The sequence below is a fragment of the Egretta garzetta genome, unplaced genomic scaffold, assembly GCF_000687185.1.
Source record: "Egretta garzetta isolate BGI_Z169 unplaced genomic scaffold, ASM68718v1 scaffold601, whole genome shotgun sequence".
Lineage (NCBI taxonomy): Eukaryota > Metazoa > Chordata > Aves > Pelecaniformes > Ardeidae > Egretta > Egretta garzetta.
Window position 1 is genome coordinate 316,259 of NW_009258540.1, and position 21,508 is coordinate 337,766.

At 35.8% G+C, this 21,508-nt stretch overlaps 1 protein-coding gene across 1 annotated transcript in view; it reads left to right on the plus strand.

Annotated features, from left to right (window-relative positions):
• CSMD1 (CUB and Sushi multiple domains 1) overlaps positions 1-21,508 on the plus strand; it is a gene marked incomplete at its 5' end in the record, with an annotated part of 480,927 nt that overhangs the window by 315,862 nt on the left and 143,557 nt on the right. Inside the window, 4 exons of the mRNA XM_009646490.1 lie at positions 2,397-2,515; positions 7,958-8,027; positions 10,264-10,380; positions 15,630-15,839. Of these exons, the coding sequence (XP_009644785.1) occupies positions 2,397-2,515; positions 7,958-8,027; positions 10,264-10,380; positions 15,630-15,839 (516 nt within the window). The remainder of the gene's footprint in view (positions 1-2,396; positions 2,516-7,957; positions 8,028-10,263; positions 10,381-15,629; positions 15,840-21,508) is intronic.

Consider the following 21,508-nt stretch of genomic DNA (forward strand, 5'->3'; position numbering starts at 1 on the left):
GATGAATCAGCTTATGGATGGGAATCAGGGAGTCTCGGTTGGTGCGATATTGCCGCCTGTGCACTGTTGTGGTGGCAATCGGCACTTGTTCTTCAACACTCAGCAACCCCACAACCGAAGGGTCCTTTGAGAGACCAGGCAAGGTAGACAGCTGCTTAATTTCTTCTGCCTCCAATACAGCTATACCAAAATCCCACTGGTACCCTTTTGGGTCCTTGAAATACCCTCTCCTGAGGTAGTCTATGCCAAGGATGCACGGAGCATCTGGGCCAGTTACAATGCGGTGCTTTTGCCACTCATTCCTGGTTAGGCTCATTTCGGGCTCCAATACAGTCAGCTCCTGAGATCCCCCTGTCACTCCAGAAATACAAATGGATTCTGCCCCTATACGGCTTGATGGCATTAAACTACACTGTGCACTGGGAACTACTTCAGGGAGATCCTGTAGCTTGCAACTATTAAATAATTCTTTATGTGCTAATTAAAAAAGTTAGTTTAATAACTCTTGCATCAGTTGTGATGAAGATTGCCCTTCATACCTTCATAGCTGTCACTCAGCATTAAAATGGCTTGCCATTATCACTGTTCATTCCTGAAAAAAGTGAAATGTGGCCCCCTCAAGGACACAGGACATAGAAAGAACATATAGGATTATGGAACGTATTTCCAGGAAAGAAAAAAAAGGCTTGGCAATCATTCTCAGGTGAAAGTATAAAAGCTATTTCAAACTTCTGTGTGCTTCATTAGGAAAAATACATTTGCTTCCACTAAACATTGCAAAAAACTGACTAAGTTGGTAAAGTAGGAAACACAAAATTCTTATGCATGTATTTAAGATTTGTAAGGTGTTTATATTTGAGTGATGAAAAGTAGATATGTAAAGGTTTAGGGCATAAAGTCAAAACCCTGTCTGTATCAAAATGTGCAAACAGCATCATCTGAAAGAAAATTGTATTTCCATAGAAAGACTGGGGTCTCAGTGAATAATATCAGATATTGTTTCATGATGATACATCTGGAACAAATACTCTAAAATGTCAGATATCAGAGTAAAGCCAAATATCATGTAGTCTCTTGATAGAGTGTACTAACCACTCTATCAAGTTGCACTTACTGTTTACCAAAGGGGTTAGATTTCACAAAAAGACAATGAGAGTTGTAGCATTTAATCAGTTATTTTTTCATAGAAGTGAACTGGAGGACACACAATATCACACTCAAGAAAGTCTGATTTTTACAGAATTTTATTCTAATAAAGATCTGTTCTCACACATTGTGAAAATAATTTCCATTTTGCTCTGGATGCTACACATCATATTTCATAAAATATAGCAGTTACATGTTTATGTTTCAGTAGTTACTTTCTCTAATTAATAAATGACTTCACAATTAATATTATAGATTTTAAATTGATTTTTGACTTCAAAGAAAGTTTTTAATTTTATAAGGAGAATGAGATTCTGTTGTCAGACCATAAAACAACAAAATAATTCTCCTGGTCTTTCTGTTTGCAAAGAAAGTCTTAAAAGCACAGAATTATTAAATCTAATCAGCAGTTTCTCAACTGTCTTGTTCATTTGGAGCATTTAAGCAGAGATAATATTTAATTTTCAGTTGTACTCACTAACAAAGTCCTTAGATAAGCACACAAGGAAAAAAAGAAAAGAGATATGCACTTGGCAAATAGCAGAACCTAGTACTTCAAGTTGCTAAATTGAGGTGAACACATTTGAGAAATTACTAATCATGGAGAATCTGTGTAAAACTAATGTTCTTTTTGCTAAGACCCAGCTTAAAAATAGTAAAGAACAGACTGTCCTGTCACACCTATTAAAGATTTATTTTGGGGTTAAGAGTACTAAATTTCAGATGTCTGAACTTCTTTATAGTCAATGGAGTTGTCTACACATAAGAACACCCATGGCCTTTAGCTACTGTTCCGAAAGACTCTACCACCTAACCTCAGTAGTTCTGCTCATCTGTTGTTGAAATGAGAGAGAATGCATAAAGTGTATTCTCTCTTATCTCATAAGGATAAGAAAGGAAAGAAAAGAACGGGGGCGGGGGGAAGCACTCTTTAATATACTAGAATTACCATACTGGTTGAAGACAATAAAATAGCATAATATGTGATAGCAACATGACATAGTATTGGTACAGTCACAGTATATAATATTTGTGTTTCAATTATACCATTTGTATTCCACAGGGCAGTTCTGAAAACTTCTGTTTTAACCAAAATTTCAGTTTAATGTTGAATTTTTTTATTTTTTTTAATTAATGTTGTCTTAAAAAAAACAATGCTGTGGAAAGAATTCATTAGAGCAGAAAGTATCAATGAAGAGCTGTTGTCCACTTATCTATGTTTTTTCAATCTTTGTGTTTACTTTCCTCAGCTGTAGGCCTTGCTGCCTGTCCAGAACCAGTAATTCCTAGCAATGGGATCAAATCGGGAGATAGATATATGGTGAATGATGTTTTGTCATTTCAGTGTGAGCCAGGATATACATTACAGGTATTTCTTTCTATCTTTTTTCTTCAAATTATACACTGTGGAATAATTGCAACAAAATGGCAATAGGCCCACCCAGAACCTATTTTAATGAAGATTCTGTAATGTGTCCATAGAGGTGATTTAAGTAGAGCCTATGTGAGTACTCCCACACTATAAAGCTATGAATATGTAACATGTCTGGCTCTTGGTAAATCTGGGTTGTCAAATCTTGTGAGCAGTAAAAGCCATCAAAATGGGCAAGGAAATAACATGGTTAAAATGTTTTCTCCAGAAAATTATTTTAGTACTATGCTTACTGAAACTGTACTCTGTTTTTCTGGTTTTGGCAGTGGTTCCTCTAGGTGAAATGTTAACCACAGTGGTAGAAATACATCATGGGATTTCATATTCTGCTTGAAAATTGTAGAATTTAGTTTCTAAGGCGGATTTTATTCATTCCAAATCTACTCTTAAAAATCTTTCAAGGAAAGAAATGTTACAAATTAGTCCTCAAATTGGGGATGTTCACTGTTCACACACCGGTTTAGTTTCCCATGGTATTGAGCCGCTGTTTGTAAATGTCACAGCACTATGTAAATTTAAGACTGAAAGCTTTTATTTTCCCTCATTAGTTCCTCTAATTCATTTACATATATCCCACCACTGGTGCAATACATTGAAAGCATCTGAGTTCAGAACCTTTTGGGTGGTAATAGGTCCCGTTCAAGAAAATGTAAAAACATACCACTGTATCAGAGAAAGCAAAACATCACCACTTCTGCTCTAGAGAAGGATAAACCTTTAAGAGGTTTGCCAATTCAGTGCTCCTTCAGCATATACAGGTGTATTCTTTGGTCTCAGTATGCCTTACCATTCTCCTAAAATTCAGACAGGATTCAGACTGAACATCTTAGCTCTAGGCTAGCTGTGGGAACACTTGCGCCTGAAAAGTCTTCCTAGGTAATCAGCAATATGCTTACCTTTTCAGTCACATATTACGGATATAGGGTCAAGTCTAATCCATGCTTTTTACATTTATAGCATGACTTGAAACAGCCTATATCAGAAGCATCCCATATGCATAGCAAAAAAGATTCTCTCATACTAATTAGTATTCTACTAATTGGAAAAGATTCAATGCTTGTGCACATAAAGCCTACTCTACCAATCCTGAACACTCGCTGCTCATTTAATGGTTTGAGGATTGCTTACAACCCAGCTGATGATTCATATGTAGACTACCTAAGTTTTTGTCTTTCCAGCAAAGGAAAATTTAATATTATTTTGAAAATACCTACTGGTTTAAAACCTTTAACTTTTGGACTTCATTAGCTTTATTTTCTCTATTTCGTCTTTCCCATTTTAGGTAGCAGTAATGTCAGTAAGAAAATGAGAGATATACAAGATTTGATATCATATCTTTATTATACAGTCCCTTCAGAAGGACTGGCTATTCTTGAGTCCCAAATAGATTCTGACTTCCATTTAAAGACTGCTAGTGAACCATTAACCAAGTAGCATTGAACTAGGTATACGATAAAATGCCATACTCTACAGATACATCCATATTGCTATAGACAAGGCAAAGGTATAAGAACTGAAATTTGATCTTCAGTGCTATTAATTTGTTAGAATGGGGTGCTGACATTGTTTTGGCCTAGGTGAAGTATCACAGTTCAGTAATTTTTACAAGCCAGAGACCATTCCTGATAAGCAGTTTGGATTGTGACACTTTGTTTTGGAGGTGAATTTGGAAGAAAAAAGTTAAGGAGGTAGATATACAAAGAATCTGTATTTGACCTCAAAGCCAGAAAACAAGTCCAAGCACTTCCGCTAGTAGAGATGTAGATTCTATGTTCTTGTAGTCCTTTTTTGCATGCATTGAACTAAATTTATTATTATTAATCCCTAGACTTCAGGACATTCTATTTCAGTGCAGAATCTATCTGGAAGTCAGGTTATAATAAAGTTGGTTACACAACAGTAAATACAATCATGTTTAAAGAGTTGCTGGAATAAATGAAAAGTAATACCGTTTTTTGCTTCTTTGAGAATGATTCCTATTTTGAATATTTGTAGAAAAGCTATGTGGGATTCTTTATGTATTTTTACTCAGTTCCACCTTATGGCAAAAGGATCAGGATCTTATGGTGATGCTGGTGGGGCTGTCATATAATTGCTGTTTATATAATTACCAATAGGTTTTTAGCACTTCATTGCTGTGATCCATGCCAGTGCTTCTGAGTTGTTAAAGACTGAAATATATATAGGCGAACATCTGATTGTTGGGTAAGCCTATAGCAATGATCTGATAGAAAAAAGTGAAAAACTTACCGTATACTATCTGTTTCCTCTAGTGATGGAATAGCATCAAATCCAATTTATTCCATCTAAAAGCCAGCTGTTTAGGCTCTCATTGTGACACTAGTGATAAACAGCCACACACCTCCAAGGATGATCCATACTAAGATTTTGTGTCAGGACAGGTACCTTTCTCTGAAAGTATCATCGTTCTTCACTGATTAGGATATCAAAAGGTTCACATGGATATCCAACTTTAAACTGCTTAGATTTGGTGGGGTAACTCCTACTTGTATTGCCCATCATATTGCATTGTGTCTGAATTTTGCATATGAAAAAAGGGGATGATTCCATTTTTATGACATGGCTTAGAAATAGATAAAGCCTCAAGATACAGCATCATTGATTTTTCTGACCATATTTAAAACAGTACTCCTGAAATACTGAGGTGGAGCAATAATAGTAGAGTATGAATACTTCAGAATTAGTTGGAATGAGTACAGGAGACCTTTTGAAGATACACAGTTATTCCTGAGCTGATGTTTTGAATCTATTTTTACTTAGAAAAAAATAAGAAATGTGAGTTCATAAATACAGTATTAATATAAAGCAATCATATATTTGTGAGGAAGAGCTGTGCACGTAAGAAACTGCTCTGTGTTAATGCTAAACCTTAATACACTGTGTATATCATCACAAAACCACATGTTCTTTGTCTGTATGCAAGTCTTTTCTGTAGTCCTTGAATATGTCTAACTGCACTTTTGTTTTTATACTTACAGGATTCTATAATGAAATACTTTCTTAAAATTTCATAGCGTATTTTTTCTAACTGTACATGGTACCCCTATTTCTATACATATATAAATTTAATCCTAACTGTGGAATCTGACTTATAAAAAAGCCTAGCTTCATTATCTAGTCTAAAGTGTAAAAGGCAAGACCATAAATACCTAAGTTTAATAGAAAAGAGTTTGAATCTTTCTAAAATATCATTGAGGATTTCTACGCTGTATGGACTCTGCTGTAAGAAAGTGCATACACATGTATGTATAGTGCGTTGTTCAGACAGGACAAGTAAAAATTACTCTAAAATAAAGAGAAATAATAATGAAAATAAGGTTCTATGAGGAACCATGGTGTGTTTGCAATTCAACAAGTATAGATCAGCATAACTGCAGATAGGTTTTTGGGGTTTTTTTTCACTCTAGCTGTGAATTTACCCTCAGTCTTCAGAGAACATATTCACAGCTAGCAATAACAATCAGGTGTGGATTAGTTTATAATTGTGACTTACTAGAAAAGTCATAGAGCTCAAAATACTACCTGGAGATGCATAAGAAAGGTAATTGCTAGCTGTAGGATTAAGTGTCTCCCCCCAGGAGGGGACTTTAAAAGACTGGAATCACAGTGTGCTCTTGTTGGGAAGAGGCTTGAAGCCAGAGGAATCATTTAATTTTATTTTTCAAAAGATCTTTTATAGGCCATTTTACCTTTTTTTCCTGATTGTGGTAGTTAAATTATGGCTTCCTTCTGACTCACATCAGAGACATGCAATTATAGAAGACTAGGAAGAGAGAATAAAATAAAACAGGGAATATTGCATTAAGTAAATTATTCATAAGGTCATCCATTTTGCAAATAACTAAGATGACACAGTAAGTGCATGCACATTTTTTTCTTTAAAATAAAAAGCTTGCTTTTAAAAAAAATATTTTATTGAATTGTTAGGAATTTGTAGTATTTTTATAAGAAAAAAGCTAATTCAATTTTTCATAATTTTAATGAAAACTGAATTTTACTTTTTTTCCTTTCAAGCCATTTTTGAAAATGCTTTAATTTGTCCTTCAGGAGCTGATCGTCTAAATATACTTAACTAAATGACTAAATAAAGTAGTTTTAGTCCATACAATTCCATACAGTTCTATATGAACTTTATTCAAGCTTTATTCAAGTGTAGTTTCGTTTTTGTAAACATACCAAATGATGCGGAAGTAATTTCAGCAAATGGATTTTCCTGTACTGTAGTTTACTTATTCTATCTTTTCCATATTTTTATAAGAATTTGATTGCTATGGACATAAAATATCTAAATAAATTTTCATATAATATTAATAAAATGTGCTACCTTACTAAATATTAGACTCTTAACACACTTAATAAAAATAAACAAGATATATTGACTCGCCCAAGTTTGTATTTCCAAGTGATTAAAACAGGAACTAAACCTTGCTCTCAGTCCCATGGCTCAATCTTTATATCAGATTCTTTCACTCCTGACAGTTTATTCAGCTTTCACATTCCAATAGCAGAATGCACAAACTGAGTTCTTTAGAGGACAGAATTGACAAAAAAAGAAAAATACTTTTGTTTGTGCTACTCTTAAGTTTTGAACTTGAACTGTTGCCAGTGCAATCAAAGCTGGGAGCATTTTGCAGTTGTTCCTGGGCAGCTACCCTGAAGTGTGTGGCAATAGGCTTTGCAGGTCACTTCCAGCTACCACATGATTCTGCTTGGTTCTTGTGAAGTTTCTTAAAAATAGGCAGAGTAAATTAAACATGACAGCTAAATAAAGGGGCACTTGTACTTTTATAGCGATCTGCCAAGATGTTGCAGGTATGCTGTGGGTCATGTTGTGAGGCCATGTGAGAGTTCAAGGCCTGCTGGTAACTGTGGATGACTGTCTTGGCATGGCCCACATCTAAACCATCTGTAGCAAGCAGATGTGGAACACATTCCTCTCTGCGTCTCTGCTACTCACTCAGAGCAATGACTGATTCACTCCAGATTGCAGCCTGAAAATGAACTAGTAAGCTTAAACTGTGGATGAAAACCCCGGAACTGAAATAGGGAGTGAACCGATTTGACCGTATGAATGCACATAGTCAGCTGCTTCTGTCTTGTAACAAGCCTTATATTTAGTCACAAATGTGAAGAAGTTACCAAAGAAAGAGTGGTTTAGAACATTTATCCAGTAGGAAAATAAGAACATAGAGTGTGAAGTATTTGAAAATAGAGTTTAACAAATTCATAATTGTAATTATAAAGCAGTTGATTGATGTACGAAAAGACACAGATAAGATGATCCAGGAGGTTCTCTGTAGCTCTACCTTCTTGGAATAATAAGTATCTGTAATCTAATATTTTGCCCTTTCCAAACAGGGTCGTTCTCATATTTCTTGTATGCCAGGAACAGTTCGACGCTGGAACTATCCATCCCCTCTCTGCATTGGTATGCATACTTACTTGTTTTCAGTGTATTCTGAACATCAGTCAAAAGAAAATCCTGGCTTTGTCATGCCTGTTGTTCCTTCACCTAATTCTGTTTAATTCAAAATTTTTTGAGTTTCCATTTGTATTTATAAAATATGGAAAAATTACAATAAATTTTTTCTTTATGTATAGTGTATATGCTATTTTAAAAAAATACTGTGAGAGTGGGCAAAGGAGGAAACCCAGATGTTTACCGTTGTTTAGCTTGTGCTGAATACTCTGCTTTGAATCAGGCTGAATCTTCTTCAGAAGGGAGAATGAGTTAACACATTCCTTTTGCAGCATGCAAACCTTCTCAAGAACAAGACAGGTCATAGAGGGAGCAGAAGACACTCCTCAAAGAAGCAGGCAGTTTGTTAGCAGTGGAGAGCAGCTGTGAAGCCAAGCTTTCAGGGGTGGTGGAATGAAAAAGAGTTTTAGGGATCCAGAAAAGGCTGGCTCTTTTCATCTGAGAAAGCTGTTAAATTATGCTGAGTTAAAAAAAGCAAAACTAAAAAGAATTGCCCTTTTAAGCACACTAAAGCCTTACCCAACAAATCTGAGTTTTCCCTTTGTAGATAATAATCTTGTTGTACTATATTGTTTCATGATTAAACAAAGTTTAAGAGAGTCAAGATTCTGGTGTCTTTTGGCATGCTATTTTAAGTAAAAGCAGGAAAGGAGAGGAGAGAAGCACAGCTCCATCATATCATTCTGTCACTTCAGCTTTGAAATACATTCTTCAGTGAATGCTTTTGATTTAACATTCAGCCAGCAAAAGCTGTTCCTTTTAGCTTCATATCTAAGAGGAATTTAAAAGATTGGGATGATATCGAGCAATGTGAATGTGAAATGGTTTTAAAGATTCCTTGTCAAGTTGGGCCCATATATTATTTTGTATAATCAACTTCTACAGAAGCAGTCACTTCTGATTAATAAGAAAGCAGTGCAGTTTCTTCAAATCAATTTTAGAAATGGAAAATTTATTCAGGTAGGTGTATTTTGCAGTTTGGGTGGGAGGGGTTTTTGTACTAATCTTTCACCTTGTATAGTAAATATAGTTCCTATTTGCAAGCAACATGCTCATTGTTTCTTGGTTTGTTTTTTTTTTTTTTTTTTCTTCTTTATTTAATGAAATTTTGTTGTCCTGGAAGCTAAATAGCCCCCCAAAAAACAAACAGACCCTTAAAACATGACTCCCCCTCCCCTGCCTTCAACCCTTAAAATGTTGATTTTTCTAGTAATGCAAACAAAAATCTGTTCTTTTCAATAATGCATTTAACATCGCAGGGAGGTAGAGATATTTGAGAAGTTTGAGACTGATTGCTCAGCTTTTCAGTGGAGTTTTTCCTATTTTGATTCAATTTCTTGTGTTACCTAACCAGTAGTTTCTTTTCATTTTTTCAGTACAATTATCACAATGCACAGTATAACAATTCTGTTACCAGATCATATATCATTGTAACACTTGGCATGACAATTTATAGGCTTTAAAGTAGTGATTCCTCAAATAATAAATATAAATTACAAGATTTTAATTTGATTTCTTAAAGTTACTCTTTATATTATTTATATTATTGTCCTAGGAAAGATGTAAACTCAGCCACTTCTTTTCAAGTTGCTTCACATATTTATAGTTTAGTTTTGTGTCATCTTAAATGATGCAAATGGCTTTTCAATCTCCAAACACATGAATTTGCTGAAGAATAGCATGCAGATAGTAAGCAGAGAATAATTCTGTTAGGCAGCTAGTTTATCCTCTTTCTGAATTAAAGAAAGAACTTTGGTGGGTTTTGTTTGTTTGTTTTTAAACTCAAGTGTGAGTTTAGCTATATTAAGTAGCAGATCTGCAGCTTCATCATGGATCAATGTCGTAATTCAGTTTAATTCCTGATTATGAAGCTTATCTCAACATAACACTAGATGTTTTAACTGTAATAGGCAAGCTGAGGCAATGGGATGCCCAGTCTATATATGCAACTTCACATTTCCAGTAAAAATCACATTGAATATATTGCATTAAGTTAGGATTTTGCTCTAACTCAAAATCTTTTTTCTTTTTTCTCCTTCATGAGGAATGTTTTGACTGTGAGAAATTTCACTGTTTGGGTCATGGGGATAAAATGGAAAATCTGTTTTTGAATTAATAATATGCCAAATATATTAATAGATAAAATTATTAAAAGATACAGTGACTTTCTTTTTATTTTTAATAGCTAAATGTGGAGGAACGCTGACAAACATGGGTGGTGTGATCCTGAGCCCAGGTTTTCCTGGAAATTACCCTAGTAACTTAGATTGTACATGGAAAATTTTATTGCCTATTGGATATGGTAAGTAAACTTACATTTGAAGAACAACTGTTTGTAATCATCAGATTTAAATATATATAAGAATATTCTAATTCCCAGTATGAAATAGATTTTATCCAGTGAATGTATTGTGAACATTGCATAATTATGCACTATCTTTTGATTTGAAAGTGGTTGGGAGTTTAAAAATATATCTTTGTCAAAGCAACTTGTTGTTTGCAATATTCAGCCTGTGTCAGAAACTGATTTCAGATCAAATGAAATCTGCTGCATGAAGATATATCAGATGAAATAGGTGATGTAAAATCTAAATTAATTAGTGGCTTTCTGTTTCATGTCCTTTCATTGTCCTCCAAGTGACTTTTTAACAGTTTTTCTTATGTTCTATGAAAATGGACAAAACCTCACTTATAGCACTATAAATTTGGTTAAAAACATTCTAAAACTATATTCCAAACACCAGATAACAGTTACCAACGTAGAAACCTTTTACGTTTGCATTAAATCTATTGTCATACAGAGAATATCGTCATAAATAAATAATAAATAGATAGAGAAGGTAGTAATGGATAATAAGGGATCTATAAGTGCCACAACCTTCTATCATTATCAGAAGTAGAAAAGGAATAAGTTTTCTCACTGTGACATGTTATGCCCCATACCGTGAAGTCAGTGCTAGTGGTCTAATAAGAAAATTATTTTTAAAAGCTTATTATTAAATTCACTACACCCATCTCTGGAAATTAATTTATTTTCTATGCTTTCCATTGTATTCATAAGAGGGATTTTTGTAGTAACATGTACTACTTACATAGAGTGTATTATGCTAAGTTAATTTGTAGAAATACTGTGCTACTCTTTAGAATAGTGCCCTTTATCAGTGTGTACCTGGTAAAACTGATTCATCGCATTTATCGATAGCCTTAGTAGCCTTAGATATCCTTATAGCCTTAGGATGACCATAGCCAGGACATCCTTGGCTAAGTTCGGCATTCTAAAGCTACATTTGCAGAAAATGCAAAGGATAAGCAACTGTTCTGGAGCAATGTCATCCTAATTAGGCTACTACAATACTGCCTTTTAAAAACAGTCCTTCATATTTTTCACAATTGCTCTTTTTCTTTAAGGTTTTCTATGTAGGCAATGTTTCATGGACTAATTATGCAAGAGTGTCTTGTATCCTATTATTATCCCTCTCATATCACAAAGTCTCTGGTAGTGGTAATTCTAGAAATAGAAAAGATTATGATTTTGTTTGGCAAGGAATTTAACAGGTACAAGATGTTCATACCATTGATCTATCATTGCTTTCAAAAATACTGGAAGAGGACTTTTTTTTAACACAAAGTTGCTACATGGATCTTTTCCCCAAAGTCTCTGTCAGATAATCCACAGATAATGTCTTTATACCAGGTTTAAACATTGTGATTGATGTGATGTTTCACAAGAACTTCCACTGCAAAATCTTGGATACTATTTTGGTTACAAGTATAAACTTGTCTACCTAAGAGTTGTTTGTCTACATTAATTCTATTCTGTCAAAATAAATACAGGAAATCACTGAAATATAAAAAAAACAATTCCAAAACTGAATAATGCTCCAGGATTTCTTTTTTTGAAAGGATCTTAATGTGGTACTGATCCAGAGGACACTCATGAACATGTAATGAATGATTCAAATTCCACTGATATAATTAACCTCACAGTGATTTAATCTCTCAGTTAGTATTCCTTTATTCCCAACCATTTATTCAAACTTCGTAAGTGAATGAAGCTCATATTATTGATTTAGTGCAAGCACACAGGTGTGCTTAAACAAAGTCCAACAATAAAATTGTGGGAGCTAAACATGTCCCAAAGTATAGTGCTCCTCTTCATTACATGAAAATATACTGATGGAGTAAAAGACAACCCTACTAAAATCCAAACATTTTAAACAGGTGGAAAGTACATCTTTTCAAGTGAGTTACAGTGATTTTGCAATGATTTCATGTAGTTGTTAATTGATTAACATTTGTAAAAAAGATTTACTCAGCTTGGAATTCTCATTATTTAGAGTCTATTCAAGTAAGAGAGGAAATCCTGTTGAGATTGGAGGGGGAAGTAGTATAACTGTATTTTGACCAGATAATGATTTATTTTCTGTAGCTATTATTCTGTATAATTTTATGTAAGAAAAGATTTAGTGTAGAAAACTTTTTCTTTGACATACCAAATTGACAATTGACAACTGAAAGTTAAGGCTTGAGTAACACATACAGGTTGTCCTCTAATTGAAATTATCATCTTTGAAAAACCTTTAGAAAAAAAAATACATTTATATTTGTGTTTAAAATGTGGTTATTTTAGGCAGTTTAATTTTTTAAGTTACTGGTAAATCTACTTTTTACTTTTAAAATACTAAGCTTTTCTACACTAAATATTTACAAATAATCATATAAATTCCTTCTCAGTAATTAAATATGAATGATTCAATTTTAAAGGTACTCTGTGGCTCATCAGAGACTTATTTCAGAACAGCAGGCTTCTTTTATTTAAATACCTAAACACTGATTTTGGGTCTCTCTACATATGTCAGATTGAATTATCTGCTTGTCACTTTAGCAACTTAAGTAAAATACTGAGTGGCTGCTCAATTCTTTAGAATTCCATGCTGCTGACACCCAGTCTCTGGTGGGAATCACTAAATGCTGATACTGAAGTCAAGATATTTCCACACTGCTTGCTGTCCTACCTTATCTTAAATCCTGAGCGCATTGTAAAATTAGTGACTTTGCTCAAGTCTGACTAACTGTATCAGGCACCATACAAGAGATGGCTGATATTGAGACTGTGATGTGTTCTGTATGTGTCTTTCTATTGATAGCATCAGAGTAAGTTTTCTTATTCAGCAGCTGAAATACTTGTTTTCCTATCTCCCACTCTGCCTAGGTCGGAGAAGGTACTAGGGCTAAATAACCCTTATTTGTAATTCTTATCAGTGCTCTGTAACAATCAGTTTATTTGGTAGTTTATTTAGTTTCTCCTGTAGGAAAAAAAAAAAACATTTTATACAAATGATTAGATATCAAACCACAGAGGCAAAGAAAGGAGCTGTAGAGCAAGACTGATTGAATGACTGACTCTGGTTATTAATCTGAGGAACTCTCCTGGAATGAAGAATGTCTATGCTGCTATTTAAGAATGTTACGCATAGAGTTAAGGCATTGAATATTTTACATTGCTTTGTTGGCTCATTCAGCAATTCTGTTTTATTCCATTCAAGCTAGTTCTTCATACTATACCAGAGCAAGGTTAGGCCCAAGCAGCACAGTTACAAATTACTTGATACTACTTGGCTTTTGAACAAGGTGTTTATCCCCCATCCGTCTTTTGATACCATATATACACATAATTTGAGATGTCTGAATTCCAAGTCCTTAGTCCATATGAAATAGTGTGTAGTGGTTTGACCCTGGCTGGACACCAGGGGCCCACCAAAGCCACTCTATCACTCCCCTCGTTAACCGGACAGAGGAGAGAAAAGTAGATCAAAGGGCTCGTGGGTCGAGATAAGGACAGGGAGAGATTGTCAGTTACCATCACAGGCAAAACAGACTCAACTTGATAAAATTAATTAAATTTATTATCAATCAAAATCAGAGAAGGAGAGGATAAAAACTGCTTCACTCCCAGTTTCTCTACCTACTCCCCCCCAGCGGCGCAGGGGGATGGGAATGGGGGTTGGGGTCAGTTCATCACACGTTGTCTCTGCCGCTTCTTCTTCCTTGGGAGAGGACTCTTCCCTTGCTCATGCGAGGGGTCCCTCTCACGGGACACAGTCCTCCACGAACTTCTCCAACGTGAGTCCTTCCCACGGGCTGCAGTTCTTCACTAACTGCTCCAGCATGGGCCCATAATTTCCACAGGGTGCAATCCCTCAGGAGCAGACTGCTCCAGCGTCGGTTCCCCGCAGGGTCCACACGTTCTGCCGGCAAACCTGCTTCGGCGTGGGCTCCTTCCCCCACAGGTCCGCAATGGCTTGCCAGGAACCTGATCTGGCCCAGGCTTCCCACAGGGTCACAGCCTCCTCCCTTCAGGCATCCACCCGCTCCACAGGCTACAGGTGGATCTCTGCTCCACTATGGACCTCCATGGGCTGCAGGGGGACAGCCTACCTCAGCATGGTCTTCACCACGGGCTGCAGGGGAATCTCTGCTCCGGCGCCTGGAGCACCTCCTGCCCCTCCTTCTGCACTGACCTTGGTGTCTGCAGGGCTGTTCTCTCTTGCATCCTCTCACTTCTCTCTCTGGCTACTGAGACGCAGCAGGTTTTTTTCCTTCTTAAATATGTTATCACGGAGGCGCTTCCAGTGTCGCTGATTGGCTTGGCCTTGGCCAGCAGCAGACACAGGGAAAACTTCTAGCAGCTTCTCACAGAAGCCACCCCTGCAGGGCCCCCCACTACCATGACCTTCCTACACAAACCCAAACATAGTGCCAGAACTTAAACCCAGCTCTTCCCATGAGATTAGGTTTATAATTCTGACTGTTCAGCATTTTGCGAGTCATTTCTCTCCCTTTCATTTTGTGAGAAAGGCCTGGTTCAGCCACCTGCCTTATGGAGAGGTTTTGTGGTAAATGATCTTAAGTAAGTACCTATCACCAGTCTGGAGTTCAGTGCATCTTACAGTGCTGCATACAGAGTAGTATGGCTCTAAAGACACACTGGCCCAAGGTGGAGGGAAGAGGTGACATATATAGGTGACTTCAGTATGGAAAAACAAGGTAGGGTAGATAGTTGGAACTAGGTAGGTACACATTTCTGCCTCTGAAAGGTCACTGTTAGTAACCTTCCTGGGTGCTGAGCTGATCCTGAGCCCCTGTGAGAAGCCTGGCCCAGCTACAGTAACGCTCTTTCGTCAGAGTCTTGACCATGCCATGACACAGCAGGATTTGTGACATGCCCCTCCCTTGAGTGTTCCTGTTGGCTGTTTTAGGAACCTGACAAATATCTGGTTGTTGACTTTGTGACTTTGTTTCTTTGGCCCCTTCATGTGTGGTTATGATACTTATTTGGAACCAAAAAATTAGAAGCTCCAACTTTTGCAATACTTAGAGTCTATTTCTGTAATTTAAGCATCCCACTTTGAATGGTGACCAAAGTATCAATATTGTGCCTATAATAGTTATTATGACATCTTTTTTGTGTGTGTTTGCATGCTGTAGTATTAAGCAACATGAGTTCTAAAAACTCTGGTTTAAATTTTTCTTCCTTTCTTAATGCTGTAGGTGCACACATTCGGTTTCTGAATTTCTCTACTGAAGCAAATCATGACTTCCTTGAAATTCAGAATGGGCCTTACCACACCAGCTCTATGATCGGCCAGTTTAGTGGAATGGAACTCCCATCACCTTTGCTAAGTACTACTCATGAAACACTTGTCCATTTTTACAGCGATCACTCAGAAAACAGACAAGGATTTAAGTTGACATACCAAGGTAAGTAGGAGCTAGCACAATGAACTTTATGGTTTAAAAGGAAAAATAATCATTTTAGGTGTTTTGTTTTTTTTTTTTTTAATTTTTAAAATATGTTAGGCATAGGCATATACTATCTAAGATTTATAAATCTGTGGGTTTTTTTTTTTAATTTTTAAAAATATGTTAGGCATAAGGCATATACTATCTAAGATTTATAAATCTGTGGATTGTTTAATCCATAGGTTGAAATTTTTTACAACTGAGATTGTGTTGAATTGGAATCTTTATTTTACTGATGTAGAAACCTGAAGCCAAGATGATGTAATTTGCCAAAGGTCACATAGCTGATAACCCTTTTTCCATCCCATTTAGGTGTACTGTTACTGGGCAATACTGCTAATGTTCACTGTCTTGTTTTGCAATTTATATAATCATGTTATATTTAATGTAATTAATGAGGATTTCAAAATACAGTATGAGTTATTGTAAATATTCAGGTGAAATTTTTTTATAATTCTTATTTTATATTTTTGCAGTCTAGACTTATGTGAAAATTAACAGGAAATGAAAAGACAGCAGATAACACCCATTCGGTGTCTGTATTTTCAAATGCATGTATTCAGTATTTGAATGTGTGAACTTTTTGTGGTCTTCTACTGTTGACTTTGTTCTTCATCTTCATTGTTTGTTTTTTACCCCATTAGTGACAATAAAACATCATTAATTCATGCATATTTCTAAAATGTTAAACTGTTGAGCCCTCATTGCAGGATCTGAACAGTTTAACAAAATGGAATGTCTGCTTGAATTTTCATCTAACTGCAGTGAGGGAGATTCATGCCACCTTACTGGAGGCTCTTACTTTAGATAACTTGGTTAGGTTTTCATATATATGTATATCAGTCTATATGTTTGTATAAACATGTATGTGTTGTGGCTTAATCCCAGTGGGTAGCTAAACACTATGCAGCTGACCACTCGCTTCCTTCCCCCTCCTGGTGTGACGGGGGGGAAGAGGAAAGAAATAATAAAAGCAAGAAAACTTGTGGGCCAAGATAAAAAAATTGTTTAGTAAATGAAGGATAAGGGAAGAAGAGAGAAATTAAACAAAACAAAACAAGTGACGCAAAGGCAATAACTTACCACCTCCCACAGGCAGACCAATGCCCAGCTGGTTCCCAAGCAAAAGATGGTTAATGTCCCTAAACCCCCTCTTTTACCTTTTATTGCTGAGCATGATTTTATATGGTATGGAATATCTTTTTGATTAGTTCGGATCATCTGCCTGTTGTGTCCCCTCCCAACCTGTTGCACACTCCCAGTCTGTTCTCTGGCAGGGCAGAGTGAGAAACAGAGATGGCATTGATGCTGTGCAAGCACTGTTAAGCAAATGCCAGAACATTAGTGTCTTACCAGAATTGGTTTGGTCACAAATCTAAAACACAGCACCATACGAGCTGCTGTGAAGAAAACGAACTCTGTCGTAGCCAGGCCCAGTACAGTATTTGTTTTCATACACACATATACAGTTATAGTTAGATCCTATCTACAGAGTCAATGAATAGAGAGGAAAAGTCTTCCGAAAGATGATTCTGAGCACCTTAATTAGGGTAATGCTCATAAAGTATGCCCATGAAGAGGGCACATCTCTCTATTGCCTGTAGAGATTTGTTCTGCCACATAGTCTTAGAAGTAGGGAACACTCTTACAACTTCACACCCACCTAGTGTGATTTTTATTCTGAACAGTCAATGGCAATAGTGATTGGACAGATGACTCTCTTTAGAATTTTCTGGAAAGACAGAAAAGTGGCAAATTGCAGAAATGCCAAATGTATAAAATACAATACCATGCAGTAGGTTTTCTTTATATTCTCCAGTGCTCTTTGTTCTGGTTCTAATTTGTGTGGTTTTCCTTACTATAACAAGCCCATCCTTAATGGTGTTGAGTCTTTATAGGCTCGACTACATGTGATTAACTCCTGACTAACAGCATTTTCTGTCAAGATATTAATAATTAAATCTTAAGTTGTTTGTAGACTGTATAATATGTTCTTCTAGAAGCAATGTTCCAGCTTGCTCAGCAAGATTTTGCGTTCCCTTTAAAGGAAAGCAAACATTCATATCTTGATGACCTATGACAGTTTCAGCAGGGAGACAAAGAGACAGGCTCAGTTTGCTTTTTAATCATCATAATGCTTAGCTTTTTGTGTCTCCATCTCTTCTTGTGTATCTGGATCAAAATACATTTATTGTACATGGTATTCTATGGTTTTGGCAAGGACAGTGGTGGTTTTTGTTCTTTAAGGAAATGATAGTCCAGATGAAAGTAGAAGATGACATAGATTCGGGAAATAAAACCAAACCAAACAACCATATATAGTTTGGTTGTTTCATGACATAATGCAGCTGGCATAGATCAACTTCAAACTCCTCCAATCATTAGTCAGTGCTTGGGTCTGTTTTCACTTTGAGCCCAGTACCTAACCCAGTGACACAGTTGGTACTGCAAGGCTACTGTGACATCAGATATGACACAAATTACCTGTGGTCATAAAAATTTTCCTTTAAAGTAGCAAGAGGTTCTTCAGATCCAGTCACAATGTTTTAATAAAACTGGATATTAAGATCTATATCTCTGTCTATCTATATTGACAATGTACGCTGGCAGCCCAGAAAGCCAACGGTATCCTGGGCTGCATCAAAAGAAACATGGCCAGCAGGTCGAGGGAGGTGATAGCCCCTCTACTCCACCCTGGTGAGATCCCACCTATAGTACTGCATCTAGCTCTGGAGTCCTCAGCACAGGAAAGACATAGAACCGTTGGAGCGGGTCCAGAGAAGGGTCACAAAAATGATCAGAGGGATGGAGCACCCTCTCCTATGAGGAAAGGCTGAGAGTGTTGCTGTTGTTCAGCCTGGAGAAGAGAAGGCTGCGGGGACACCTTAGTGCAACCTTTCAATACTTAAAGGGGGCTTATAAGAAAGATGGGGGCAGACTTTTTATCAGGGCCTGTTGTGATAGGACAAGGGGTCATGATTTTAAACTAAAAGAGGGTTGAATTAGACTAGATATAAGGAAGAATCATTTTACTGTGAGAGTAGTGAAACACTGGAACAGGTTGCCCAGAGAGGTGGTAGATGCCCCATCCCTGGAAACATTGAAGGTCAGGTTGGATGGGGCTCTGAGCAACCTGATGTAGTTGAAGATGTCCCTGCTCATTGGAGGGGAGGTTGGACTAGATAGCGTTTAAAGTTCCCTTCCAACCCAAACCATTCTATGATACTATAGTTTTCTCTACTTAGCCTGTCTCAGGCAAATTTATTTACCTTTAATTTAATCCATATATTTAAGTAATAACTGCTTATCAGTGCAGACATAAATCCTCTGTAATCTGTGCTACAGTTCATAGAACTACAACTGCAGGAAAATGTATTGCTATAATTTGTGTATCTTTTTATTTATTTCATTAATTTAGCCAGTATTTTTTGTTTCCCATTAGAGGAACTTAGTAGTATGCTTAGCAATAGGAAACTGAGCTCAGGGAATCATTCTCATGGCATTCAAGTGTAGTTAAGATTACATGTATGTTGAGAAATTAAGATGATTGTCATAACCCATGGTCTAAAAATCAGATAAAATCTTGGGCTTACTGAAGCTAACAGTTTTGTCATTTTTTTCAGTCAAGCTACAACTTCACTTTTTATTTTTTTGCCTGTTACAGGCACCATTCCTTTATTAATCCATGGTAAACTGCTGAAATAATCTTTTATAATCTATGTCCAGTCTGGGGTTTCCATTAAAATGGTAACTTTCATAATTCAGAAATCCATGATATTAATGCATGAAGTTTATTCCATATTTTGAAAAGGTTGATTAATTATGCTCATAATTCCTCTTTTTTTTTTTTTTCCTATTCTTCCCTTCCTCACTGTGTCTAGTAGGATTATTTTTTCAGGTCAGAAGTAAATGGGAATATGATGAAGAGGTCACCATACAAAAGAAACCAACATTTTTTTGTTTCACTCTAACCCTCTCTTGCTAAAATCACTTGCTTTTTAGACAAGTTGCTTTCTTTTTGCTTCTCCCAATTGCAACTTGTCAGCTGACAGCAGAAGTGTTACCATGACTAACTCATTGACAGTGTAAAATTTTATCCTATTATTTATATAGAGGAAAAGTAATGCACCTAAACCCAGACCAATGTATTATGAAATATCAAACATTTTCATTAGAAGGGCCTTATAATAAAATATTTTTGAAATGACAAAGATTGTGTAGTAGCATTCTCAGAATAAAACTGTCAAAATGAAGTTTGATAAAAATTTAGAAACTTGTAGTATGTTGCAAATATTTATTTAAAGAATCAAAAAAAAAGTCTGAAAAACAGTAATTTGATAAGAATTTTCTTGCTTTAGAAATTAATAGTTATAATAGTAGATAGAAAATTCAAAGCCAAGAAAGAGATACAGTTAACCGATATTTGAGTCATTCTAATTTCAAATAAAAAATACAACTAGGATTTATTATCTTGTTTCTCAAAATGTGTAGTTATAGGTGTACTTGAATTGCCAAATGCCTATACATTCATCCTGTTTTATTTTCCCCATGAGTGAGAAGCAAAACAATTTCTCCAATAAAGGCAACTCACGCAGTTCATTTTTATATAATACTCCTTACGTATAAAGAGACTCTGGGGTGACTCATTCCCAAATACTGTTTTGAGGAAGCACAGTATTTTTGTCTATATGTCAAAAAATGTACGGTTTTAGAACTTAAAAAAATCACAACATAATTGACTCAAATAAAAGGATGCTGGGAAAAAAAATTGAATTATTTTACAAGGTGCTTATTATTTATTGATTTTTTTTCTAATGTGGCAAGTTGTTAACACTGACATGTTTGATTTTTAAGTGATTAGGATCTACCAGCTAAGCTCACTGTTCTGAGCTTCTAATTGACTTATGTTCCCTCTTCCATCTACCTCCTTTTCTGCATTACACAAAAAGATTTTGGACTTTTGTTCTTTAAAAATGAGATATCTTAAATGTCTTTATTTTTCTTCAGATAGCACAAATTCTTTCTATTGCCTCTGAGATCCCAGATTACACTAATTGCACTAGCCATTTTTAGTGCTAACATTTCTCCTTTGGTAATTCTTTCTAAGATTATTATATTTTATGGCTTCATACTATTAAGCACAAGTAACTTGCTCAGCACCATATAAAACATGTAGGAAATTTTACTCTCAATTTGAATTTGTTCAGCTGCTGACAAAGCAATGAACTAAATTCATCCATCCTCCTGACCAGATAAACCTAACCACTGTTATAGCAAACAAAATAGTCCTTTGAAGCCTATCAGTAATAATTTACATGATCTCCAAAAAGTGTATTTCAAAAGTATTTAATCTCTCAGGGCATCTAAAATAGGCATCTTAAATAAAAGGGAGCAAATACCTGTCAGGACTAAGTAAAGGTTGTGTGTAAAATTGGAGGATGTATACCACTGCAAACAGATACAGCACACTCAAACTAAACTCTGCAAAGAATTAGAGAGAACAGATTTATACTGAATAGTTAAGAAATTAAATTTTGTCAGTACTTTTGTTTTTGTTCACTTCTGCCATTTCTGTAGAAATGAATTTGTAAAGAAAAGCAGATGGATCTGAGGATCTGACATCTTTA